The sequence below is a fragment of the Carcharhinus amblyrhynchos genome, chromosome 21 (genome assembly GCF_965287045.1).
Source record: "Carcharhinus amblyrhynchos chromosome 21, sCarAmb.v2.hapA, whole genome shotgun sequence".
Taxonomy (NCBI): Eukaryota; Metazoa; Chordata; class Chondrichthyes; order Carcharhiniformes; family Carcharhinidae; genus Carcharhinus; species Carcharhinus amblyrhynchos.
In genome coordinates this window covers 9,278,322-9,301,994 of record NC_137344.1, presented here as the reverse complement: position 1 = coordinate 9,301,994, position 23,673 = coordinate 9,278,322, and the positions used below count along the sequence as shown (strand labels likewise).

Sequence of the window (23,673 nt, the reverse complement as noted above, 5' to 3'; positions counted from 1 at the left end):
CAATATCTGAACCCCCTCCTCCATCTCTGAACCTTCTCGATGTCTGAACCCTTCCAATGTCTGAACTCTCTCTGCCCCCCCATTTCTAAATCCCCACCTTCCCGCCTGGATGTCTGGACCCCCTCCTGCCCCCATGTCTGAAACTGCCCTCGACGTCTGAACCCCTGCCCCCCATTTCTAAACCCCCACCTTTCCCCCTTGATGTCTGGATCCTCCTATGTCCAGATTTGCCCTCCATCTATGTCCCGATCTCCCCATGTCCAATTCCTCTCCCTGCTGCTCTTCACCCCTACCATGCCCCAATGTCCAGAACCCACCAGCCCCCTCATCTCTGCCAATATTTGAGTTCCCACTCCCACACCTCATTCATTTGATTGGAAACTCACCTTCTCCCTTTCAATGGGGCATTTAAACTCACCTGCTCTATGGCAGCTAGTGCTGTAAAAGGAGTAGAGGGGTGGGGGTGGGTCCTCCTTCACTCCTTTTGTGCTTCACCTCTGGAGCCAGGGATGCATCTTACACCTTCGGTCTCACCCAGCCGGAGTCTGTGGATTGGCCGTGGTAAATGCACAGGGTGGATTGGCACAGGGTTACAGGGATTGGGTGGGGAGGGCGCTAGGTGAGATACTCTTTCAGGGAGTTAGTGAACATTCATTGGACCGGATGGTATCTTTCTGCACTGTAGAGATTCAATAATGTCCGAGGTGATTGAAGCAAGGTTCAGATGTTGCCCCCTCTTTCTGCAGCTGTGAACTGACTTGTTTTCCGTTAGGTGGGTTGGTACAGAAAGTATTTTTTTGTTCCCTGTTCAGGGAGATTTGGGTAAATCGATCCATAAACTCTGCAGTGGATGAACACCCAGTTCAGAGCAAGCTCTGGTGGTTTGGATTGTGGGGCCTGCACCTTCGGCCTCGTGGAGCAGCTGCCTGCAATGGACTCAGTGGCCAACCCAGAATCAGTAACAGTCTGGACACGGGAAGGCAGAGCTCAAGGGCCAATGGCAGAGGCTAGATCTGTGAGGGATAGTGATTAGAGGGTCAGAGTGCAACTTGCCGGGTTAACCATCAACATCAAAGTTTATTTATTAGATACAAGTAGGCTTATGTTAACACTCCAATGAAGTTACTATGAAATTCACACTCTGGTGCTTGTTCGGGTCAATTCACCTAACCAGTACGTCTTTCAGACTGTGGGAGGAAACTGGAGCACCCGGAGGGAACTCACACAGACGCAGGCAGACTGTGCAAACTCCGCACAGACAGTGACCCAAGCCGAGAATCGAACCCGGGTCCCTAGCGCTGTGAGGCAGCAGTGCTAACCACTGTGCTACCAATGTTCTAACTATGTCAGTTTTGTTTAGTTTGGGGTTAGGGGTTGTGGATTTTAATAGAAAGAAAGGACGTGGTTTGAATGCATAGATTCAGATAACACACAACAGATTTATTGAAGAGCTGCTCTCTGCACTGCACAAATTACAAAACTGAAAATAATACAACAGTCTCTGCAATAACATCAAATTGTGTGATCAATTCTTAAAGCAACCCGCAACCCTTTTAAATATATAATAATTACCCCTTCCAAGGGGCCCAGGACTGATCTAGAAGCCATGGATTTATTGTCGCTGGGACTTTCCCCACCTCGTCTCCAGCTGTATCAACTCCAACCATTCAAGTTTTTTTTAAAAGGATCTGCTGTTCCTGATATCTTCCAATCATTGCCTGCTTTCCAATGTCCTCACAAAACTGCTTGTGCACTATACTATACCCCTGTCCTATCCCCATGTATTTTAAAGTTTACTTATTAGTGTCACAAGTAGGCTTACATTAACACTGCAGCAAAGTTTCTGTGAAAAATCCCCTAGTCGCCACACTCTGGTGTCTGTTCAGGTGCACTGAGGGAGAATTCAGCACAGCCAATGCACCCAACCAGCACATCTTTTTGACTGTGGGAGGAAACCCACGCAGACACAGGGAGAATGTGCAGACTCCACACAGACAGTGACCCAAGCCAGGAATCGAAATCCGGGTCCCTGGCACTGTGAGGCAGCAGTGCTGACCACAGTGCCACCGTGCTTCCACCCCCGCCTCCTCCACCCCCAACCTACACATCTTGGCACACTTAGGGGCAATTTAGCACGACCAACCCACCTACCTGCACGTCTTTGGTCCGTCAGAGGAAACCTACGCAGACACAGGGAGAACGTGCAAACCCCACACAGACAGTGACCCGAGGCCGGAATTAGGTCCCCGATGCTGTGGGGCAGCAGGACTAACCACAAGAGGAAACGCTGGAAAACCTCAGCAGGTCTGGCAGCATTTGGAAGGAGAGAAAAGAGCTGACGTTTCCGGTCCAGGCGACCCTTGGTCACAGCTGACCGTGGTAACCACCGTGCCAACATGTCACCCAGGCCCCTCAAGGGGAACCCCTGCTTTGGAAGATAGTGGGTGGGGTGGGAAAGGGTGTCCCCGGGGGGCTGTGTCAGTATTTACTATGAGCCCCAGTTTGGATTTCATTGATTTGTTGGTACAAAGACATTATTTGGACTATTTTAAATTCTGACTTGCAGAAGACATTGTAAGTGCCCCTTTACAACATTGATGCTATACGGAGATTTTATATATACATACACACACAAAATTTGAATCGAAAGAGAAAAAATGATATTTGAGTGAGGAATATTAATCTGCTAACTATTTCCCAAACAGAAGCTGGCTGTATTAAACAATCAAACGTCATTTCCTCTGTAATTTGCCAGGGATTTTCTCTGGTGTAACTACAGCGCCGGCGCTTGCAACTTTTCTCTGCTGCAACAAGAGGAAAGTTTGGTTTGGGAGTTGAGCAGAGAGTTGGGTGGGGGGGGAGAGGAGAAGGCGCTGGCTCAGCGAGGGAGGGGATGAGGGGAGCAGTGAAGCAGCCAGGTTTGACTGCTCCTTCATTCTGACCCCCCCCCAAACTCCTCTCTCTCTCTCACTCACTCACTCACTCCCACTTTGGGGAAGAAAATGGTCGGCGGAGATGGGACTGTGCCTGGGATCCGAGAGCAGTGCCGAGGAGCGACAGGCGAAGCTCCGCAGTGAGAAGATTGACCGGGCGCTGTATGAATGTGCCAAACAAGAACTCAACGTGGTGAAGATTCTGCTGTTAGGTCAGTGAGACTTTCCCAGGGGGTGAAATTGACAGCAGCGTGTAACATACACCTGGAATTGTTCATTCACCTCCTCTTTCATCAGTTAACAGTTTGCCTTTTCCAGATAGCTCTTTTTTTGGACTAGCCTAAAGTCTTGTTATGAAAACGCTTAATTATTTCTCTCCCTATCAACCTCCCCCAAACAAAATATTCGAAAGTCATGTCGATACCTTCCTATTCATATTGGCTCTTTAAACCCGAATTTCTTCTCTCCGGTATGTGAGAAGTGTATTCCCCCAGCCAACTCCCCACTATTAATTAAAGGATTGAATTACTGGTTGGAGGGATACTGGCGCAAGTCTAGACCAGTCCATTTAACGGCTGTTATCCCAGGGAAGGGGGTGGATTACTTTTATTTCAACAGAGTTTTTGCAGTGTAGCCAGTGTGTGTCCCTTTAACAAATCTCTCTCTCTCTCTTTCTGTCTATCTGTATATTCTGTTAAACGTTGTTGAATTTTTTTTTGATTGTGTTCCTTAAACAACTTTTAAAAATATATATTTGTTAAAGTATTTTTTGATTGTATGCGTTCCTTTAACAAATCTCAATGTGCAAACTCCACACAGACAGTAACCCAAGCCAGGAATCGAACCTGGGTCCCTGGAGCTGTGAGGCAGCAGTGCTAACCATTGTCACCGTGTGGCCCTAACATTTAAACAGTTAAACATTTTTTTGATTGTACGTTTTCCTTTAACAAATTTCCCTCTCTTTTTCATTCATATATATACTTATTAAAAGTCCATAGAATCATTGAAACCCTGCAGTGCAGAAGGGGTTAATTCAGCCCATTGAGTCTGCGCCGACAATAATCCCACTCCAGGCCCTACCCCCTTAACCCCACATATTTACACTACCAATCCCTCTAATTTATGCAACCCAGAACACTAAGGGGCAACCTAACCTGCACATCTTTGGACTGTGGGAGGAAAACCAGAGCACCTGGAGAAAACCCATGCAGACATGGGGAGCACTTGCAAACTCCACACTGATTCAAGTTGGGAATCGAACCCGGGTCCCTGGTGCTGTGAGGCACAGTAAGAAGTCTCACAACACCAGATTAAAGCTGTTGAGGCAGCAGTGCTAACCACTGTGCCACCCGAACATTTAAGCGGTTAAACATTTTTTTGATTGCATGTTTTCCTTAGATGAATCTTTCTTTCTCTCTCTCGTTTATATATATATACTTTTAAAAGTTGTTAAACATCTTTTTGACTAAGGTTCAGACTCTCCGTGTATTTGTATCTATTCTGTATGTGTTTGTGTGGGTGTGGAGTGGAGGGGGGGAGTGCTGAATTTTTTTATAAAACAGATTGTGTTTTTTAGTGCGGAATAGATAAAAACAAAAATAAAACAACATGTGAATAATAGGACCCATTGTGCATCCCAAATAAGTCTATAACAAACAGCATGATGCAAAAAGCGTGACTCTTTGCAACATGTGGGGCTAAATGGAAAACTTGTGAGTTATACTTTGACCATTGCAGACAAACTGTACTTAATTTCCCACCACTAGCTGTTTGCGCTGCTGAATGGGAGAGACGTTAAATCTTAAATACAATATTCTAAAAAATGGCCACAGGTAAACTGGGAGGGAAAAATGGAATAGTTTTCTGTCTGCTTGGTTAGGTTTCAGGTTCTCTAATTTGTGTAGGATACCTTCTCTGCCCAAAGACAGAAAATGAAATGACTCACTTACATCCGATATAGACCAATATCATTGAAAAAAAACCCCCAACTACCCGAGTATAGAATCATAGAATCCCTACAGTGTTAAAAGAGGCCATTTGGCCCAATGAGTCTGCCCTGACCACAATTCCACCCAGGCCCTATCCCCATAACCCCAGGCATTTACTCTAGTTAGTCCCCCCAATTTAGAATTGTAAAATCCTACAGTGCAGAAGGAGGGAATTCAGCCCATTGAGTTTTACTCTCAGATTCTTGAACACTGATCCCCCTTCAGTGATATTTTTAAGAAAACCTATAGCCTGTATAATCTATGCCATGGTGGCATCTAATGAACAATGCCCCTCTTAAAATCCCTTCGCCATGTACTCATGAATCACATGGGCCTTGTATCTAGGAGGAAATGCAGGTTAACTATTATCTAGACCCCCAACCCCATTCCATCTTTGAATTAAGTAGCGAACTACAAAATCTAACACCTCTCTGTGACTTGGAGACCAACAACAGCTCAGGACCTCTTTTTGATCACAGGTGTGAATATCTTGGACTCTCCCACTAAGACCTCCTTTAACACCCAAACCTATTTGTTGGACAGAATTTAGAACAGGTCGTATGCCTCCATTTTACCCTAAATTAAAGAGAAAGTCCTACTAATACAGAACGATCTTTCAAACCTCGTAATTGGAACAATTTTGAAAGTAGTCGGGATGTTTAGAAGTTAACCTGTGCTGTGGAATCCAGGGGGTTTGGGCCACTAACTCTCAGGCTTGAACACTATATATTCGTATTCATATTCATAGACAGAGTGGATAGTCAGAAGCTTTTTCTCAGGGTGGAAGAGTCAATTACAAGAGGGCATATGTTTAAGATGCAAGGGGCAAGATTTAAAGGAGATGTATGAGGCAAGTTTTTTTTTACACAGAGGGTGGTGGATGCCTGGAGCTCACTGCTGGGGGAGGTAATGGAAGCAGATATAATAGCGACTTTTAAGGGGCATCTTGACAAATACATGAATAGAATGGGAATAGAGGGATATGATTCTCGGAAGAGTTGGGGGTTTTAGTTCAGTCGGGCAGCATGGTTGGCGCAGGCTTGGAGGGCTGAAGGGCCTGTTCCTGTGCTGTAATTTTCTTTGTTCTTTGTACTAAGTAGAGGTGGGCACCTGAAGGATAAAGTGTTGGGGGGGTTGGCGCGAGGGATAAAGTGTTGAGGGTGGGCAAATGGAGTTGAGTTTGATGATCAGCTGGGATCGTGTTGAATGGTGGAACGGGATGGGGAGACCAACTCATGTTCCCATTAATTTCTTATTGCCTTGTGTTGTGTGTGTTTCAGGTGCAGCAGAGAGCGGCAAGAGCACGTTGGTAAAACAGATGAAGATTATTCACAGTCATGGTTTCACTGAAGAAGAACTGATAAGTTTCAAGGTAACTCTCCGAGGAAGTACGAATATCGAATAAATGAGCAATTCACAGACTTCAGTGAGGTTAAAGGATACATTCTCAAATATACTTTTATTAATATTGTTTCTTCCATGGTGGCACAGTGGTTAGCATTGCTGCCTCACGGTACCAGGGACCCGGGTTCAATTCCAGCTTTGGTCACTGTGTGGAGTTTGCACGTTGTCTTTGTGTCTGCGTGGATTTCCTCCGGGTGCTCTGATTTCCTTCCACCGTCCAAAGGCGTGCTGGTTAAGTAGAGTGGGCATGCTAAATTGACCCTAATGTGTGGGGGATTAGCAGGGTTAATGTGTGCTGTTACGGAAATAGAACCTGGGAGGGATTGTGGTCAGTACAGACTTGATGGGCTGAATGGCCTCATTCTGTACTGTAGGACTCTGTATGTATGTATGTATGTACCTTCCTCCGATGTTCCTTTTGAGAGTCAGCTCACTTGACATTAACGCCTGGATTGTTTGTCATTCCTGTGTTTTTATAGTTTGTTATTTGCGTTAAAATACAAAAAAAGTCACACCTTTATCACCAAGGAGAACAACATCAGATACAAAGAATTGTGTGTGAGCTTTTCTGCTAATTATTGCTTCCACGATCCACTGTACAAAAAGGCAGCACGATGGGGAAAGCTGGTTACTGTGGAGGATACGGGATATTTTTTGACGAGCGTGTTAAAGTTCTTTCTAAGGTTGTTCATTATAACATTCAGACACCAGCAATATCAGCATTTGCTTTGGCTAAAAGTTCCAATTCCCTTCCCAAAAACAAAGGACGAAGGCTGTTCAAAGGAACAGGCTAAGGGGAAAACCCCAGATTTATTGCATTGCCTAAGAAGGCACAAACTTTCCCGTGTGTGATTCACATAACGTGTTATACACAAAGCAGCCCGTGTATGTCAAGTATTTCAGTGCACCTCAATGGCGTTCCTCAGGGATCAGTGCTGGGACCTTTTCCTTTGGAGGAAAATGTAACTGGTTTGATTAGCAAGTTCGCAGGTGACACAAAGGTTGATGGATTTGCGGATAGTGATGAGGACCATCTGAGGATACAGCAGGTTATAGATCAGTTGGAAACTTGGGCGGAGGGATGGTAGATGGAGTTTAATCTGGACAAATGTGAGGTTATGCATTTTGGAAGGTCTGATACAGATAGGAAATATGCAGTAAATGGCAGAACCCTTAAGAGTATTGATAGGCAAAGGGATCTGGGTGTACAGGTACACAGGTCACTGAAAGTGGCAATGCAGGTGGAGAAGGTAATCAAGAAGGCATACGGCATGCTTGCCTTCATTGGCTGGGGCATTGAGTTTAAAAATTGGCAAGTCATTTTGCAGCTTTGTAGAACCTTGGTTAGACTGCACTTGGAATATAGTGTTCAATCCTGGTCACCACACTACCAGAAGGATGTGGAGGCTTTGGCGAGGGTACAAAAAAGATTTGCCAGGATGTTGTCTGGTATGGAGGGCATGAGTTTGGAGAAACTTGGTTTGTTCTCACTGGAACAATGGAGGTTGAGGGGAGACCTGATAGAAATCTTCAAGATTATGAGAGGCATGGGCAGGGTGGATAGTCAGAAGTTTTTTCCCAGGGTGGAAGAGTCAATTACTAGGGGGCTCAGGTTTAAGGTGTGAGGGGCAAGGTTTAAAGGAGATGTATGAGACATTTTTTACACAGAGAGTAGTGGGTGCCTGGAACTCGTTGCTGGGGAATGTAGTGGAAGCGGATATGGTATGACTTTTAAGGGATGTCTTGACAAATACATGAATAGGATGGAAATAGAGGGATACGGTCCCCGGAAGGGTAGGGGGTTTTAGTTCAGTCGGACAGCATGGTCAGTGCAGGCTTGGAGGGCCAAAGGGCCTGTTCCTGTGCTATAATTTTCTTTGTTCTTTGTTTGCATAGACGAAGGCTTAGTTATTGCAAGACTATTAATCCAGAAACTCATCTAATGTTCGGGGGACCACAGCAGATGGCAAAATTTGAATTCAATAAAAAAAAAATCAGGAATTAAAAGTCTACTGATGACCATGAAACCATTGTCATAAAAATCCATCTGGCTCCCTGATATCCTTTAGGGAAGGAAATCTGCTGTCCTTATCCACTCTGGCCTACATGTGACTCCAGAGCCACAGCAATGTGGTTGATTCTCAACTGCCCCAAGGGCAACTGATGCTGGACAATAAGTGCTGGCCAGCAATGTCTATGTCCTATGAATGAATTAAAAAACCCCTCTTCATTGTGGAGTAGAAGCTTCTTCAGCTGCACTCCTGAAGAGGAGGTTTTAATAGTTCTGGTGAGTTATCACTGTTAGATCGCTGGATGTGGTTTAAGGTTTTTGACGTAGTTTTCCTGTGTGCTCCTGCGATATGAGAACTTTCACCGTTTTTCTGTTGAATTCACCATATTGAAATCTAATAGAATCCCTACAGTGCATAAAGAGGCCATTCAGCCCATCGAACCTACATCAACCTACAATCCTATCCATGCACAATTCCCGCAACCCGATGTATTTACCCTGCGAATATCCCCTGACACTAAGGAGAAATTTAGCGTACCCAGATCTGCACATCTTTGAAGTGTGGGGAAGAAACTGGAGCACACCGGAGGAAACCCACGCAGACATGGGGAGAACGTGCAAACTCCACACAGACAGTGGCCCAAGCCGGGAATTGAACCAGGGTCCCTGGCGCTGTGAGGCAGCAGTGCTAACCACTGTGCCGATAGTGGGACTGAAGATGAATAATGTAAGGTGGAGAACTGCTTGGATTTTTTAATATTTGATTTGATTTATTGTTGTCACATGTATTAGTATACAGTGAAAAGTATTGCTTTTTGCGTGCTATACGGACAAAACATACCGTTCATAGAGAAGGAAATGAGTGAGTGCAGAATGTAGTGTTACAGTCAGAGCTAGGGTGTAACCAGCACATCTTTCAGACTATGGGAGGAAATCGGAGCACCCGGAGGAAACCCATGCAGACACTGGGAAAATGTGCAGACTCCGCACAGATAGTGACCCAAGCTGGGAATCGAACCCGGGTCCCCGGCAGCAGCGTTAACGACCGTGCCGCCCCTTCTGCCTTCCATGAAAAAGATCCCACGGGACTATTTTGAAAAAGAAGCTCAGGGATTCTCCCGGTATTTAACACACTACGATCTGGTCATTGGTTGGGTTTGTGGGATCGTGCTGTGTGCGTTTTGGGCTGTTGCGTTTCCTCCATTCTCTCTCTCTTTTATGAGTTGGCTGTTTTGTGGGGGGTTTTTTTGACCACCGTTAGCTCTCGCTCTCCCCCTGGCTCCATACGTACAAACACAAATCAGCAAAAATAAAATCCCCCTTTAATCCCTGGGCTGCCCACAGGGGTTTCCAAACTGCCAGTGGGTTCTGAGGCTGTGATTTGCTGTATTAATGAGCCGGACGGGGTATCGGTGTCTAATCTGCTACCCTGAGTGTTTTTATCTATGTGTGAAAGGACGTGATTAGTTTGCAGATGTTGCCCATTCAGCATCGCGTTGACTGCAGTTCCATTGAACTTGCAGTAAGAGAAACCAGACCAGCCTTTAACAGAGTTAATGCTCCCCCCCCGACTCCGGCCTCCCCGCCCTTACTCCATCTCACTCTCCCCGCGCATCTCCTATCTCCCATTCCGAGCTTCTCTTTACGCTATTCACTTTGACCGCTCACGGTGAAAATGAACTCTGTATTCTCACAAAGGGTGAAACCAGACTCGAAACGTCAGCTCTTTTCTCTCCTCACAGATGCTGCCAGACCCGCTGAGATTTTCCAGCATCCGTGGTGATTTTGCTTTTCTGGATATTTTCACCACTCTGCGGGTGAAGGTATTTCACCTGACAGTCTGACTGAGGTCTGACTTAAAAACTCCTTTGTTCTGGTGACCATAATCATGAGAGCAGAATGAGGCTATTCGGCCCATCGAGTCTGCTCTGCTATACGATCATGGCTGATGTGGTTCTCAGCCCCATTCTCCCGCCTTTTCCCCGTAACCCCTGATCCCCTTACCAATCAAGAACCTATTTATCTCTGTCTTAAATACACTCAATGAACTGGCTCCCTCTGTGGCGATAAATTCCACAGATTCACCACCCTCTGGTTGATGAAATTCCTCCTCATTTTGGTTCTAAAGGTTTGCCCCTTTACTCTGAGGCTGTGCTCTCAGATCCGAGTCTCTCTCGCTGATGGAAATGGGTATTTATGTCTATCGAGGTAGCTTTTTTTTTATCACCAGCCTGTCCCCAGGGTCTATGAGTTGAGGGCCACTTTGCATCAAGCATGGCGTTTGATAAGGTCCCCCATGCAAGACTTCTTGAGAAGGTGAGAGGGCATGGGATCGAGGGCCTTTGGCCTTGTGGATCAAGAACTGGCTTGCCTGCAGAAGGCAGAGAGTGGTTGTGGATGGGTCTTTTTCTGCATGGAGGTCAGTCACCAGTGGAGTGCCCCAGGGATCTGTTCTAGGACCCTTGCTGTTTGTCATTTTCATAAATGACCTGGATGAGGAAGTGGAAGGATGGGTAAGTAAGTTCGCTGATGACACGAAGGTCGGTGGTGTTGTGGATGGTCTGGAAGGATGGCAAAAGTTGCAGCAGGACATAGATAGGATGCAGGACTGGGCGGAGAAGTGGCAGATGGACTTCAACGCGGATAAATGCGTAGTCGTCCATTTTGGCAGAACCAACGGGATGAATGAGTACACGATCAAGGGCAGGAGTCTTGGTAGTGTTGAGGAGCAGAAGGATCTTGGGGTCCGGGTCCACAGGACTCTTAAATCGGCCTCGCAGGTGGAAGAGGTGGTCAAGAAGGCGTATGGTGTACTGGCCTTCATTAATCAAGGGATTGAGTTTAGGAATCGGGAGGTAATGCTGCAACTTTATAAGACGCTTGTCAGGCCTCATTTGGAGTACTGTGCGCAGTTCTGGTCGCCTCACTATAGGAAAGACGTAGAAGCTATTGAAAGGGTACAGAGGAGATTTACAAGGATGTTGCCTGGACTGGGAGGCATGCCTTATGAAGTTAGGTTGAGGGAGCTGGGACTCTTTTCCCTGGAGAGACGAAGGTTGAGAGGCGACCTGATAGAAGTTTATAAAATGTTGAGAGGAGTAGATAGGGTGGATTCTCAGAGGCTATTTCCCTGGGTTGAAATGGTCGTTACGAGAGGACACAGGTTTAAGGTGCGGGGAGGAAAGTACAGAAGTGATGTTAGGGGTAAGTTTTTCACTGACGGTGGTGAGTGAATGGAATCGGCTGCCGTCAGTGGTGGTGGAGGCGAACTCGCTGGTGTCTTTTAAAAGACTTCTGGATGAGTATATGGGGTTTTATGGGATTGGGGGTTATAGATAGGAGTTGATGTGATCGGCGCAACTCGTGGGCCGAAGGGCCTGTTTGTGCTGTAGTGTTCTATGTTCTATGGCTGTCTAGGGGACACTCCCACTCATTGCCTGCCGGAGGCGTGTGTTGGAAGAGATTAGAAGTTGACGATCGATCTGTTTTGACCACATTGTGATCACACCTTCCTCAGTGCTGGGGTGGGACTTGAACCCAGTGCCTCTGGCTCAGAGGCAAGGTCTCTGTCCACTGCTCCTACATTTGAGGTCTGGTCTCTATAGCCATTTTCATTGTCGTTAAAAGGACCACTACGTTTTTATTACAAACCCCTACGTTCCCCCTCACTGGGAGGGAACAGTGACAATTTAATCTGTGACTGACTGGACCTTTCCAGTGAGATGAAATGAACTTGGTGTTTGCACCAAACCTAATCCCTCTTTTTCCTCCCCCCTCTCCTGGCCCCTCTCGTTTGCTCTCTGGCTTGGCCAGTCTCGGCCTCCCACACTCTCTGTGCCTCTGTTTGAAAATGCACAAACCACAGCCCCCTCCCCCTCACCATCCCCCTCCCCTCCCCTTCGGCCTACCGTTCCCTCGGCCTGCTCATGCCTCTGTGTCCCTGACATTGACCATGGTGCCATCTTGCCCCCAGAAAGTCCTATCACCCCGACCCGGTCCCAACACTTCCTGATTCTGGAAGCGGGCGCGATTCCGAGTGTGATGGATTATTTCTGAATCGGGGAACTTGTTCAGCAGCATTCCAAGTCTCTCTGACTTTGACTTTCCTCTGTTTACACTCCTGCCTCGTTTGAACGTGGAGCTATTCCACCCAAACCAACCAAAAACTTCTCGTCTTTAAAATAGTGAAAGATCGTGAGACGTTTGCAGGAATTATTATCAAACTAAATTTTACACTGAGCTGCTCGAGGGAATATTAGGGGAGCTGGCTAATGGCTTGGTCTCACAGTTAGGTTTTAGAAAGTTTTCAGGAGGGAGTGGGTGTACAGGTACCTGGAGGCACGGCCACTTGAGATAGGATAGTTAAAATCAGATGTGTAAGGGGCCAGAGTCTGAGCAGCCCAGAGAATTGTAACACTATATTCTGCACCCTTGCCTTTCCTATGTACTCTATGAATGGTACATTTTGTCTGTATAGTGCGCAAGAAACAATACTTTTCACTGAAAACATAGGAGAGGCAATGGCCCAGTGGTTTTATCACTAGACTATTAATCCAGAAACTCAGCCAATGTTCCAGGGACCTGGGTTCGAATCCCACCACGGCAGATGGTGGAATTTGACTTCAATAAAAAATCTCTGGAATTAAGAATCCACTGATGATCGTGAAACTGTGGTCGATTGTCGGAAAAACCTACCTGGTTCATTAATTTCCTTCAGGAAAGGAAATCTGCCATCCTTACCTGGTCTGGCCTACATGTGACTCCAGAGCCACAGCAATGTGGTTGACTCTCAACTGCCCTCCGAACAAGGGCAACTAGGGATGGGCAATAAATGCTGACCCAGCCAGCGAGGCCCATATCTGCGACGGAACAAAAAAAAACGATATTAAATTGGATCAGTTCTAGGAACAGAAAAGTAACCGTGCAAATGGTGCAGCTTCTTAGCAACAGGGAGTATTAGATGTTCCCCCCCCCCGATCCCTCCACCGTAGAGTTAGAGGATTTGCTGTGTAGAGAAACACAATACTTCTGATGAACTGTAACAGATTATTTTCCTGAAAGGACAACTGCCAAAAGTTGGTACAAAGGCCAATGGAAGAATGCAGTTGTCATTAGTAGAGGAGGGAAGACCGCTGGGATGTATAAACACCGGCTGAATGTACAGAATACAGGGAAGGCTATCAGGACCATGGATTGGGAACACAAAGTTTAAAAATGGAGGGCGTAGAAAGGTAGCGCTACTTCAGACAGTAATCCGATAGTGAATGTGATCACAGGAAGAGATCGAGAATTATTGAAAGAACATCCCACAACAGGAGGGGAAGATCAAGCAGTGGTAGTATAGAACGAGATATCAGATAGGATAGCTTGATAAGGTCTTGGAATATGGGTAAGGCTACGAATGCTACGATATCAGGCGTAGCTTGATAAGGTCTTGGAATATGGGTAAGGCAACGAATACTACGAGGAGTAGAAACCCACATACTCCTGAGATTTTGGTGGCTTCCAATAAATTAGATTTAAAAAAGTTACAAAAGATGCCAAACAGCAAGAACTATAACCAAGAGGCTCAAGCATGTTGGGCACAGCTTGCAAGATGTCGCCAAGCTCTGGTGGCATCTTAAGAGATGGTAACACTGACAGTCCTTATCCTCAAGCTCTGGCCCCTATTCTGGACTCCCCTGCCATCAGAAACAAAAGCCCTCTTCAGCAAGAGTTTCTCACTGCCCCCTTCTCCTGACCACCCATTTCCGCACCCCCACCCCCCCTTCCCAGGATTCTTCAATATCCGACCTTGGCCCATCCCAATCCCAATCCCAATCCCACTCCCACCAGCTCCAACCCACACTTTTCCAAACAGGATTTTCCAGTGGGTTTCCGACTCAGTGGAGCAGACAGTCTTGTGGAGAAGGGGAGTGGCCAGGCGTGGTCTAACTGGTCGCATCCCACACACGATGTTCTCCAATACTTATCCCACAGGCCGGAACCCCGTGAGCCGGGAAACCCCTTCCGCTCATTGAGTGAGACTTCAGACTTTGTGCTTTAATCTTCGCCAATCCACGAGGGGAATAAAAGGGTTATTTATTTCTGTTGAGAGATCAGGAAAGGCCTTTTTTTAAGACTGGAAAAGAGACGTCTGAGGGCTGGAGGATATCCTGAAAGACCTCTTTAAGATTATGGAAGAGTTTAAAGAACGCAGTGTAAGAAAATGTGAGGCTGTGCACTTTGGAAGGAGGAATGGAGGCATAGACTACTTTCTAAATGGGGAAATGCTTCGGAAATCAGAAACACAAAGGCACTTGGGAGTCATTGTTCAAGATTCTGTTAAGGTTAACGTTAAGGTTCAGTCAGCAGTTAGGAAGGCAAATTGCAGTGTTAGCATTCATGTCGATACGGTGAGATTACAAGAGCAGGGATGTACTTCTGAGGCTGTGTAAGGCTCTGGTCAGACCCCATAGCGCACTTTTAAAGAAGTATAGTCACTGCTATAATATTGGGAACGCAGCAGTCAATATGTACACAGCAAGATCCCACAAACAGTCATGTGCGCTATTGGCTGTAAAATTGCATTGGGATGTTCTGAGATGGCGAAAGGTGCTATGTAAATGCAAGTCTGTTACAGAAGGCATCGCCAGTCGTGTAACAGTGCCCTTTCTGACTGATAAATACCGATGACCAAGTTCATCCCAAATAGTTTGGGGCGGCGCAGTGGTTAGCACTGCTGCCTCACAGTGCCAGGGACCCAGGTTCGATTCCTGGCTCGGGTCACTGTCTGTGTGGAGTCTGCACGTTCTCCCCGTGTCTGCGTGGGTTTCCTCCGGGTGCTCCGGTTTCCCCCCACACTCTGAAAGATGTGCTGGTTAGCATTGGCCGTGCTAAATTTTCCCTCAGTGTACCCGAACCGGCACCGGAGTGTGGCGACCAGGGGATTTTCACAGTAACTTCATTGCCGTGTTAATGCGAGCCTACTTATATCTAATAAATAAACTTTTTGATGAACTCAGGACATAAAACCCCAATACTTCTCACGTCCATACACCTTCCTGTGGGCAAAGGTTTAACAAATTTGATTATTGCTTTTTATTGTTTAGAGTCTCCCAACCAATAAAAGACTTAATTCCTGCGACTCGCCGGAATTCAGGAAGGCTTTGTTGCTAGTTTGATGACTCCTGGAATTATTTCTCGGTGGATGTTGTTACCGGAGGGAAAAAAGCCTTAGGTCTGTCACACTGTGTCTCAACTTGCCACAGAATGTGTTGCTGTTGGACAGGTTCAGCTGCTCTGTCAAGCCTGTGGCTGGTGAACAGTATATTTCCAGGCTGTGAGGGTGAACTGGGTGGTGCTGGGCTTCAGGCAAAACCTTGGGATTCCCTCAGGTGCACGTTTTTGTTCATTCCGAATTGAATCCTGTTTTTTAAACCTGGGCTGTGAGTATCGCTGGCGAGGCCCGCAATACCTGCAGCTTCTGGAGTTCCCCACTCCTCCAGGTGTCCAGATCACCCACAACCCGTCCTAGTCCCTCCAGGCTGATGCTATAGTTAAGAAAGCCCTGCCTTCTCAGGAGGCAAAGGAAATTTGGCATGTCCGCTACGACCCTCACCAATTTTTACAGATGCACCACAGAAAGCTTTCTTTCTGGTTGTATCACAGCTTGGTATGGGCTCCTGCTCTGCCCAAGACTGCGAGAAACTACAAAGGGTCGTGCGCGAAGTCCAGTCCATCAGGCAAACCAGCCTCCCATCCATTGACTCTGTCTACACTTCCCGCTGCCTTGGAAAAGCAGCCAGTATAATCAAGGACCCCAGGCACCCCGGACATTCTCACTTCCACCTTCTTCCATCAGGAAAAAGATACGTAAGTCTGAGAACACATAACAGACAACTCAAGAACAGCTTCTCCTGCTGCCACCAGACTTTTGAATGGTCCAATCATATATTAAGTTGGTCTTCCTCTAAACCCTAGTTATGACAGTAACACTAATTCTGCACCTTTTGCACAATTCTAATCCTTTTCTTCTCCCCTTTGTACTCTATGAACGGTATGCTTTGTCTGTATAGTGCGCAAGAAACAATACTTTTCACTGTATCCTAATACTTGTGACAATAATCAATCAAATCATGTCCCCACGTTTCACCTCCACTCCTGGGCCGCTGTTTAGGGAATACGAGGCTCTCCCCAAAACTGAGGGCAGCTGTTTAACTGCAAGGGGCGTCCCATCCAATCTGAGCCCCCCACAACGTATCCGGCGGGGTGAGGGGCAGTTGCTGGGTTGCGGACAGCACTGGGAGCTCAGGCTGGACTCTTCCTCTGCGTCTGCAGAGAGCAATGGGAAAACAGAGTCAAAGTTTTGCACACCCTTCTTCAGAACTTCCTCAGCGTTGCCTTCCTCCAGGGTGCTGGAGTTGCAGTCGAGAATCGATGCCATACTAATCCAGCAGCCCTGCAGTTCTCAGGGTTGTAGTGTGATAAATGCCCTTGCCCTGTCAATGCCTCAGGTTACCCACAGTCACTCACTTCCCGGCTGCAAACGCAAATTCCTGTGGAAATTCTAAAAATTTATTCGTGGGACACGGGTATTGCTGGCTGGCCAACATTTATTGCCCATCCCAGGGGTGGCACGGTAGCACAATGGTTGGCACTGCTGCTTCACAGTTCCAGGGTCCTGGTTCAATTCCTGGCTCGGGTCACTGTGTCTGTGTGGAGTTTGCACATTCTCCTCGTGTCTGCGTGGGTTTCCTCCGGGTACTCCAGTTTCCTCCCACAGTCCAAAGATGTGCGGGTTAGGTTGATTGGCCATGCCCCTTAGTGTCCAGGGATGTGTAGGTTAGAGGGATTAGTGGGTATAATATGTAGGGATATGGGGGTAGGGCCTGGGTGAGATTGTGTTCGGTGTAGACTCGATGGACCGAAGGGCCTCTTTCTGCACTGTAGGGTTCTATGACCTCTCCCTCGTTGCCCTTGTTCAGAGGGAACTTGAGAGTCAGTCACATTGCTATGGCTCTGGAGTCACATGTAGGCCAGACTAGGTAAGGGATTTCCTTCTCTAAAGGACATTAGTGAACCAGATGGGTTTTTCCCAGCATCGGCAATGGTTTTATGGTCAGTAGATTCTTAATTCCAGATATTTTTGACTGAATTCAAATTCCACCATCTGCCATGGCAGGATTTGAACCTGGATCCCCGGAACATTAGCTGAGTTTCTGGATTAATGTAATCGAGACAGATGTTGGATGAGTGCAAATGATCTCAAATTCTTCCTGTATGTGCTTGAGCGTAGTGTTGAAGCAATTTGGGATTGGCCCCATTGCAATTCCCAAAGTCTTTAAGATTTAATTGATTTCCTTTATTTAGAAAGATTTGATTTATTATTGTCACGTGTATTGGGATACAGTGAAAAGTATTGTTTCTTGTGCACTATACAGACAAAGCGTACCGTTCATGGAGTACATGAGGAGAAGGAAAGGAGACAGTGCAGAATGTAGTGTTACAGTCATAGCTAGGGTGTAGAGAAAGATGAACTTAGTGCAAGGTAGGTCCATTCAAAAGTCTGACAACAGCAGGGAAGAAGCTATTCTTGAGTCGGTTGGTATGTGGCTCAGACTTTTTCTCGACTGGAGAAGGTGGAAGAGAGAATGTCCGGGTTGCATGGGGTTCTTGATTATGCTGGTTGCTTCCCCAAGGCAGTGGGAAGTGTAGACAGTGTCGATGGATGGGTGGCTGGTTTGCGTGATGGATGGGCTACAGTCACAACCTTTGTCATTTCTTGAAGTCCTGGTTTTGAATGGGATGGATAGGATAGAGGTGGAGAGACTCTTCCCGCTCAAAAAAGACAGTAGGACTAGGGGGCACAGCCTCAAGATAAAGGGGAGGCGGTTTAGAACGGAGTTGAGGAGGAACTTCTTCACTCAAAGGGTGGTGAATCTCTGGAATTCTCTGCCCGTTGAAGTGGTGGAGGCTGCCTCGCTAAATATTTTTAAGAAGCGGGTTGATGGGTTCTTGATAAGAGAGGGGATTAAGGGTTATGGGGAGAGGGCGGGAAAGTGGAACTGAGCCACGACAGATCAGCCATGATCTTATTGAATGGCGGGGCAGGCTCGAAGGGCTAGATGGCCTACTCCTGCTCCTATTTCTTATGTTCTTATGTTATGTTCAAGCTGTGATACATCTGGAAAGGATACTTTATATGGTGCATCTGTAAAAAAATTGGTGAGAGTCATTGCAGACATGCCAAATTTCCTTAGCGTCCTGAGAAAGTAGAGGCGTTGGTGGGCATTCTTAACTTGTTTTTTGGAAGCAGAAAGGACAGTCAGCTTTGAACATTGCCTTTCCAACGTTCCCACTCTGTGTGCTGGCTGCCAGATGTTTGATAAATGGTTGCCTCCCTTCTCCCCACCCAAAACCCAGTGGAAAATAGCCACGGGACTGATTCTATATTCAGAATAACCCCTCCCTCCTCGCATCCGACGCTGGGGAAGTGAGTTAATAAAGGCTTTTAGAAATAGTAGAGGGTTTGGCTAAACCAGGCACAGAGAATGTTTCCCTTGTTGAGAAATGCAAAACCAGGGCCCCTGGGTATAAGGCAGTCGCTAATAAATCCACTAGGAAATTCAGAAGAAACTCCTTTCCCCAGAGAATGGTGGGCATCCAGAGAGAGTGCTCGAAGTGTCTGAACAAACAAAGAACAACCCAGCACGGGAAACAGGCCCTTCGGCCCAACGAGCCTGCGCCACCATTTTAAAGCATTTTCCTACACCTATCCTGCCCCGTGTATATGTGAATGGTACCCCTAATGTAGCCAGATTCAGAGCAGAATAGTGTAGGGTCAATTTGGTACATCAATCAGCCTAAGAGCACATCTTTGGGGTGTGGGAGGAAACCGGAGCACCCGGAGGAAACCCACGCAACCACAGGGAGAATGCGCAAACTCCCACAGACACAGGTCCAAATCCATGTATCTGCACAGTTAGCAGTGCTAGTCACTGAGCTGTCGTGGTGCCTGTCTGCTGGTCCAGGTTTAAGCACACACATCGACACAAAGTACTAGGCCACTCTCGAAACATCCTGAGGGGAAACTGGACAAATGTACGGGAAATAAAAATAAGAATGTGGGAAAAATCGGGATGGAAAGAGGAGGCTGATGCGGCACTTAGAGTTTTGCATGGAGCAGGCGGGCTGAATGGCCTGTTTCTCTGCTGTGTTATATATAATCCCTTCTGTGTTTACCAAAAAGACATTCATTTATATAGCGCCTTTCATGAGCTCAGGCTGTCCCAGAGCACCTTGTAACCAATCAAATACTCTTGGAAGCGATATCCCCATTGTAATGGAGCACAGGGGGAGAAGGTGATGCCCAATGTGTGTGTGTGTGTGTGTGGGTGGGTGGGGGGGGGGGGGTCCCACTGGGTGGATTGGGGTCCCAATTGGGGTGGAGGGGTACTCATTGAGGGAAGGGTGGTGTTCCATGGGGAGGAGTACAGAGCCCTGAGAATGGGGGGGAGTCGGATGTGGAGGGGGCAGTGTACTGATACAAACTCAGCTCCCATGTACACTGGGAAAACACAGTGACTAGGAGGCCCACTGTGGCTGAATCGCTGCTAATTCAACCTGTTCATGTTCATACATGACCAACGTGGTGCCAGTGGCTCTCAGTGATGGTTAAAAATTTCAAACAGTGCGATAGAGGCAAAGGATTGAACTAAATCCCATTGATTTAGGAAAACAAAGAATTAAAAATCATGTGAAAGAGCGCTTGAGGGCTTTTCCAAGTTGGACAAAGCTCGGGGGAATTTGTGGTATCTCGGAGAGTTGTAGTTGCTCGGGGGCAAGTTATTGATGGCACGTTTTGACTGCAGTGAGTGGGAGTGTGCTTCGGAATGCTGTGGAATTTACCAGGTGCATTCCTGAGGGATGTCAGGAATTATTGGTGAGGCAATCGCAGCTGGAGCAAGTCTGGGAACAGTCAGCAAATCGACTAGGAGCTCTCTGAGCCTCTCCCTCCCAAAGAAAGAGGGAGCTTGTTTTTATATCGCCTTTTTCATGACCTCGCGAACTCAGCCCATCCTGCCCGTGCTAGCTCTTTGAAAGAGCGATCCCATTTGTGGGTGGTCTTTATCCACTTCCCTCATGAGCATTGCTATTGAGCCCACTTCCATCAATCACCACGATCATTGTGCAACCTTCAATCAACACTGCAATTCAACAATTGGACTGCAATTTAATATCTGGAGGATAACCATGCATATAACACTGCAGCACACTGCTTACACAACAAGGTGCCAATTATATTCTTTCCAGTCACAGTCTAGGAATTTTGCAGTGAGTAACTCACCTCCTGACTCCCCAAAGTCTGTCTACCATCTACAAAGTACAAGTCAGGAGTCTGAGGGAATACTCTCCACTTGCCTGGATGGGTACAACTCCAACAACACTTAGCTCAACGCCATCCAGGACAAAGCAATCCCCTCGATTGCTACCTCTCCCACCAACGTTCAATCCTCCCATCACCAACGCACAATGACAGCCGTGTGTACCACCTACAAGAGGCACTGTAGAAATCACCAAGGTTCCTTGGACACCACCTTCCAAACCCATGACCACCACCATTCAGAAGGCCAAGAGCAGAAGGTGCATGGGGACACCACCATTTGGAAGTTCCCCTTCAAGTCACTCACATCCTGACTATGAAATAAATCATCGTTCTTTCACTATTACTGGATCAAAATCCTGGAACTCACTCCCTAACAGCACTGTGGGTGTACCTACACCACATGGACTGCAGCGGTTCAAGAAGACAGCTCACCATCATTCTCATGGTCAATAGGGATTGACAATAAGCAGGGAATCATAGAATTCCTACAGTGCAGAAGGAGGTTATTCGGCCCATCGAGTCTGTACTGAGTTTTTACACAGGCCCCATCCTCCCACCATATCCTTGTAACCCCACATATTTATCATGGCTAATCTGTCTAATCCCCACTTCTTTAGACACTAAGGAGCAATTTAGTATGGCCAGTGCACCTAACCACATCTTTTGGACTGTGGGAGGAAACTGGAGCATCCAGAGGAAACCCACGTAGACACAGGGAGAATGTACAAACTCCACACAGACAGTGTGGGAATAGACCCTGGTGAAGTACAAATACCAGAGCAGACTAGATGGGCCTAATGGCCTCTCGATGTTACTTTACACAAAGTGGACTGTGCCAGCAGCAGTGGTCATGCCTTCACGAGGGCATAACTCTTGAGGTAACAACAAAATGGCAGCAGAATGTGGAGCTATCAGTGGATGGAAGTGTAATGGAACGAACGGCCTAATCTTTCTTTGCTGCAATGGAAATGAATCTGTTGGTTGGTAGAATCTTGGTTGAAGTCTTCCTCTTTAACAGCCTGGAGCCACGTGCCTCACTAATCTGACTTTGTCTGACGGACATTAAGCGCATGTTCTGTGTCAGACCAGTCACTGAAATGCTGCCTTTGGAAGGCACCCCCAACCCACCACCCCCCCCCCCCCCCCCCCCCCCCCGGTCACATGTCTCTCTTGTGGTTCCCTTTCTACTGAAAAATCTGTAAACATCCTGTGTCATGCATTTTACAAGATTTGCACAAAAATCTCTCTGAGCGAGGTGTGTCTGTGTGTGTCTGTCTGTGTGTGTGTCTGTCTGTGTGTGTGTCTGTCTGTGTGTGTGTCTGTCTGTGTGTGTGTCTGTCTGTGTGTGTGTCTGTCTGTGTGTGTGTGTCTGTGTGTGTGTGTCTGTCTGTCTGTCTGTGTGTGTGTGTGTGTGTGTGTGTGTGTGTGTGATCCGTTCTTTTCCCCAGTGACCTTGTTAGAATTTGACCCTGTTCTGTGTGAAGTTATTGAGTGTTGGGGGAGGGGATTTAAAAGATGCACTCGGTGCCTGGGGTGTTTTATGAGCGGTTTGGTTTCAGAAGACTTCTGTGCTGCTGGGTTTTGTTTTGAAGCTTCTCCGGGTTCTAGTACTACCCTGGCCGAGAGAAACCCTGATCCCCCCCCCTTGGAGACCAGTCTGAGAGAAACCCTGATCCCCCCCTTGGAGACCAGTCTGAGAGAAACCCTGATCCCCCCTTGGAGACCAGTCTGAGAGAAACCCTGATCCCCCCTTGGAGACCAGTCTGAGGGAAACCCTGATCCCCCCCCTTGGAGACCAGTCTGAGAGAAACCCTGATCCCCCCCTTGGAGACCAGTCTGAGGGAAACCCTGATCCCCCCTCTTGGAGACCAGTCTGAGAGAAACCCTGATCCCCCCCTTGGAGACCAGTCTGAGGGAAACCCTGATCCCCCCTCTTGGAGACCAGTCTGAGGGAAACCCTGATCCCCCCCCTTGGAGACCAGTCTGAGAGAAACCCTGATCCCCCCCCTTGGAGACCAGTCTGAGAGAAACCCTGATCCCCCCTTGGAGACCAGTCTGAGAGAAACCCTGATCCCCCCTTGGAGACCAGTCTGAGAGAAACCCTGATCCCCCCTTGGAGACCAGTCTGAGGGAAACCCTGATCCCCTTGGAGACCAGTCTGAGGGAAACCCTAAACTACAAAGAACAAAAAAACCTACAGCAGAGGAGTAGGCCCTTCGGCCCTCCAAGCCTGTACCGACCATGCTGCCCATCTGAACTTCTGGGGACCATATCACTCAATTCCCATCCTATTCATGTATTTGTCCAGATGCCCCTTAACAACCATTACCGTATCCGCTTCCACTACCTCCCCCAGCAGTGAGTTCCAGGCACCCATCACCCTCTGTAAAAATAAATTTGCCTTGTTCATCTCCTTTAAAGCTTGCCCCTCACACCTTAAACCTGTGCCCCTTATTAATTGACTCTTCCACCCTGGGAAAAAGCTTCTGAATATCCACTCTGTCCGTGCCTCTCAAACTATCAGAGGTCACCCCTCAATTTCTGTCGTTCCTTCATCCCATTGGAAGCCAGCATGAGGGAAACTCTGATCCCGTTGGGCACCGGTTTGAGGGAGACTGTAATCCCACTGGAGACCTCGGTGGTTTACACCTGGATTAGTGCTTCTAATCGGTTCAAACAGCTGACATACAGTGGCTGATTTGCAGTTCGCCCTCTTTCTCCCCACACACCTTCACTAAGATGTTGCTGCTCAGAACAGCTTCGGATGGACTGGGAGTAAGGAGTTGGTGTTCACGAGCTGGTTACTCCTAACCCTGTCCCTGCCCAAGGTTCCGGTGCACAGCAGGGCTGACCGTAAAGTGGTCGGGAGTAGGAAACCCTGACTGATTCCTCCCCATCTAACCTAGCCCAGTGATGCTCAGGTTAAAACAACAACACTTACCAGCTTAACTATAGTTTCGAGAGCTTCCC

General features: G+C 47.3%; 1 protein-coding gene across 1 annotated transcript in view; it reads left to right on the top strand.

Annotated features, from left to right (window-relative positions):
- Positions 1-2,862: 2,862 nt before the first annotated feature.
- Positions 2,863-23,673, top strand: part of gnav1 (guanine nucleotide binding protein (G protein) alpha v1) — a 125,788-nt gene continuing 104,977 nt past the window's right edge. Inside the window, exons 1-2 of the mRNA XM_080209455.1 lie at positions 2,863-3,145; positions 6,202-6,293. Coding sequence (XP_080065581.1) covers positions 3,016-3,145; positions 6,202-6,293 — 222 coding nt within the window. The 5' untranslated portion in view covers positions 2,863-3,015. The remainder of the gene's footprint in view (positions 3,146-6,201; positions 6,294-23,673) is intronic.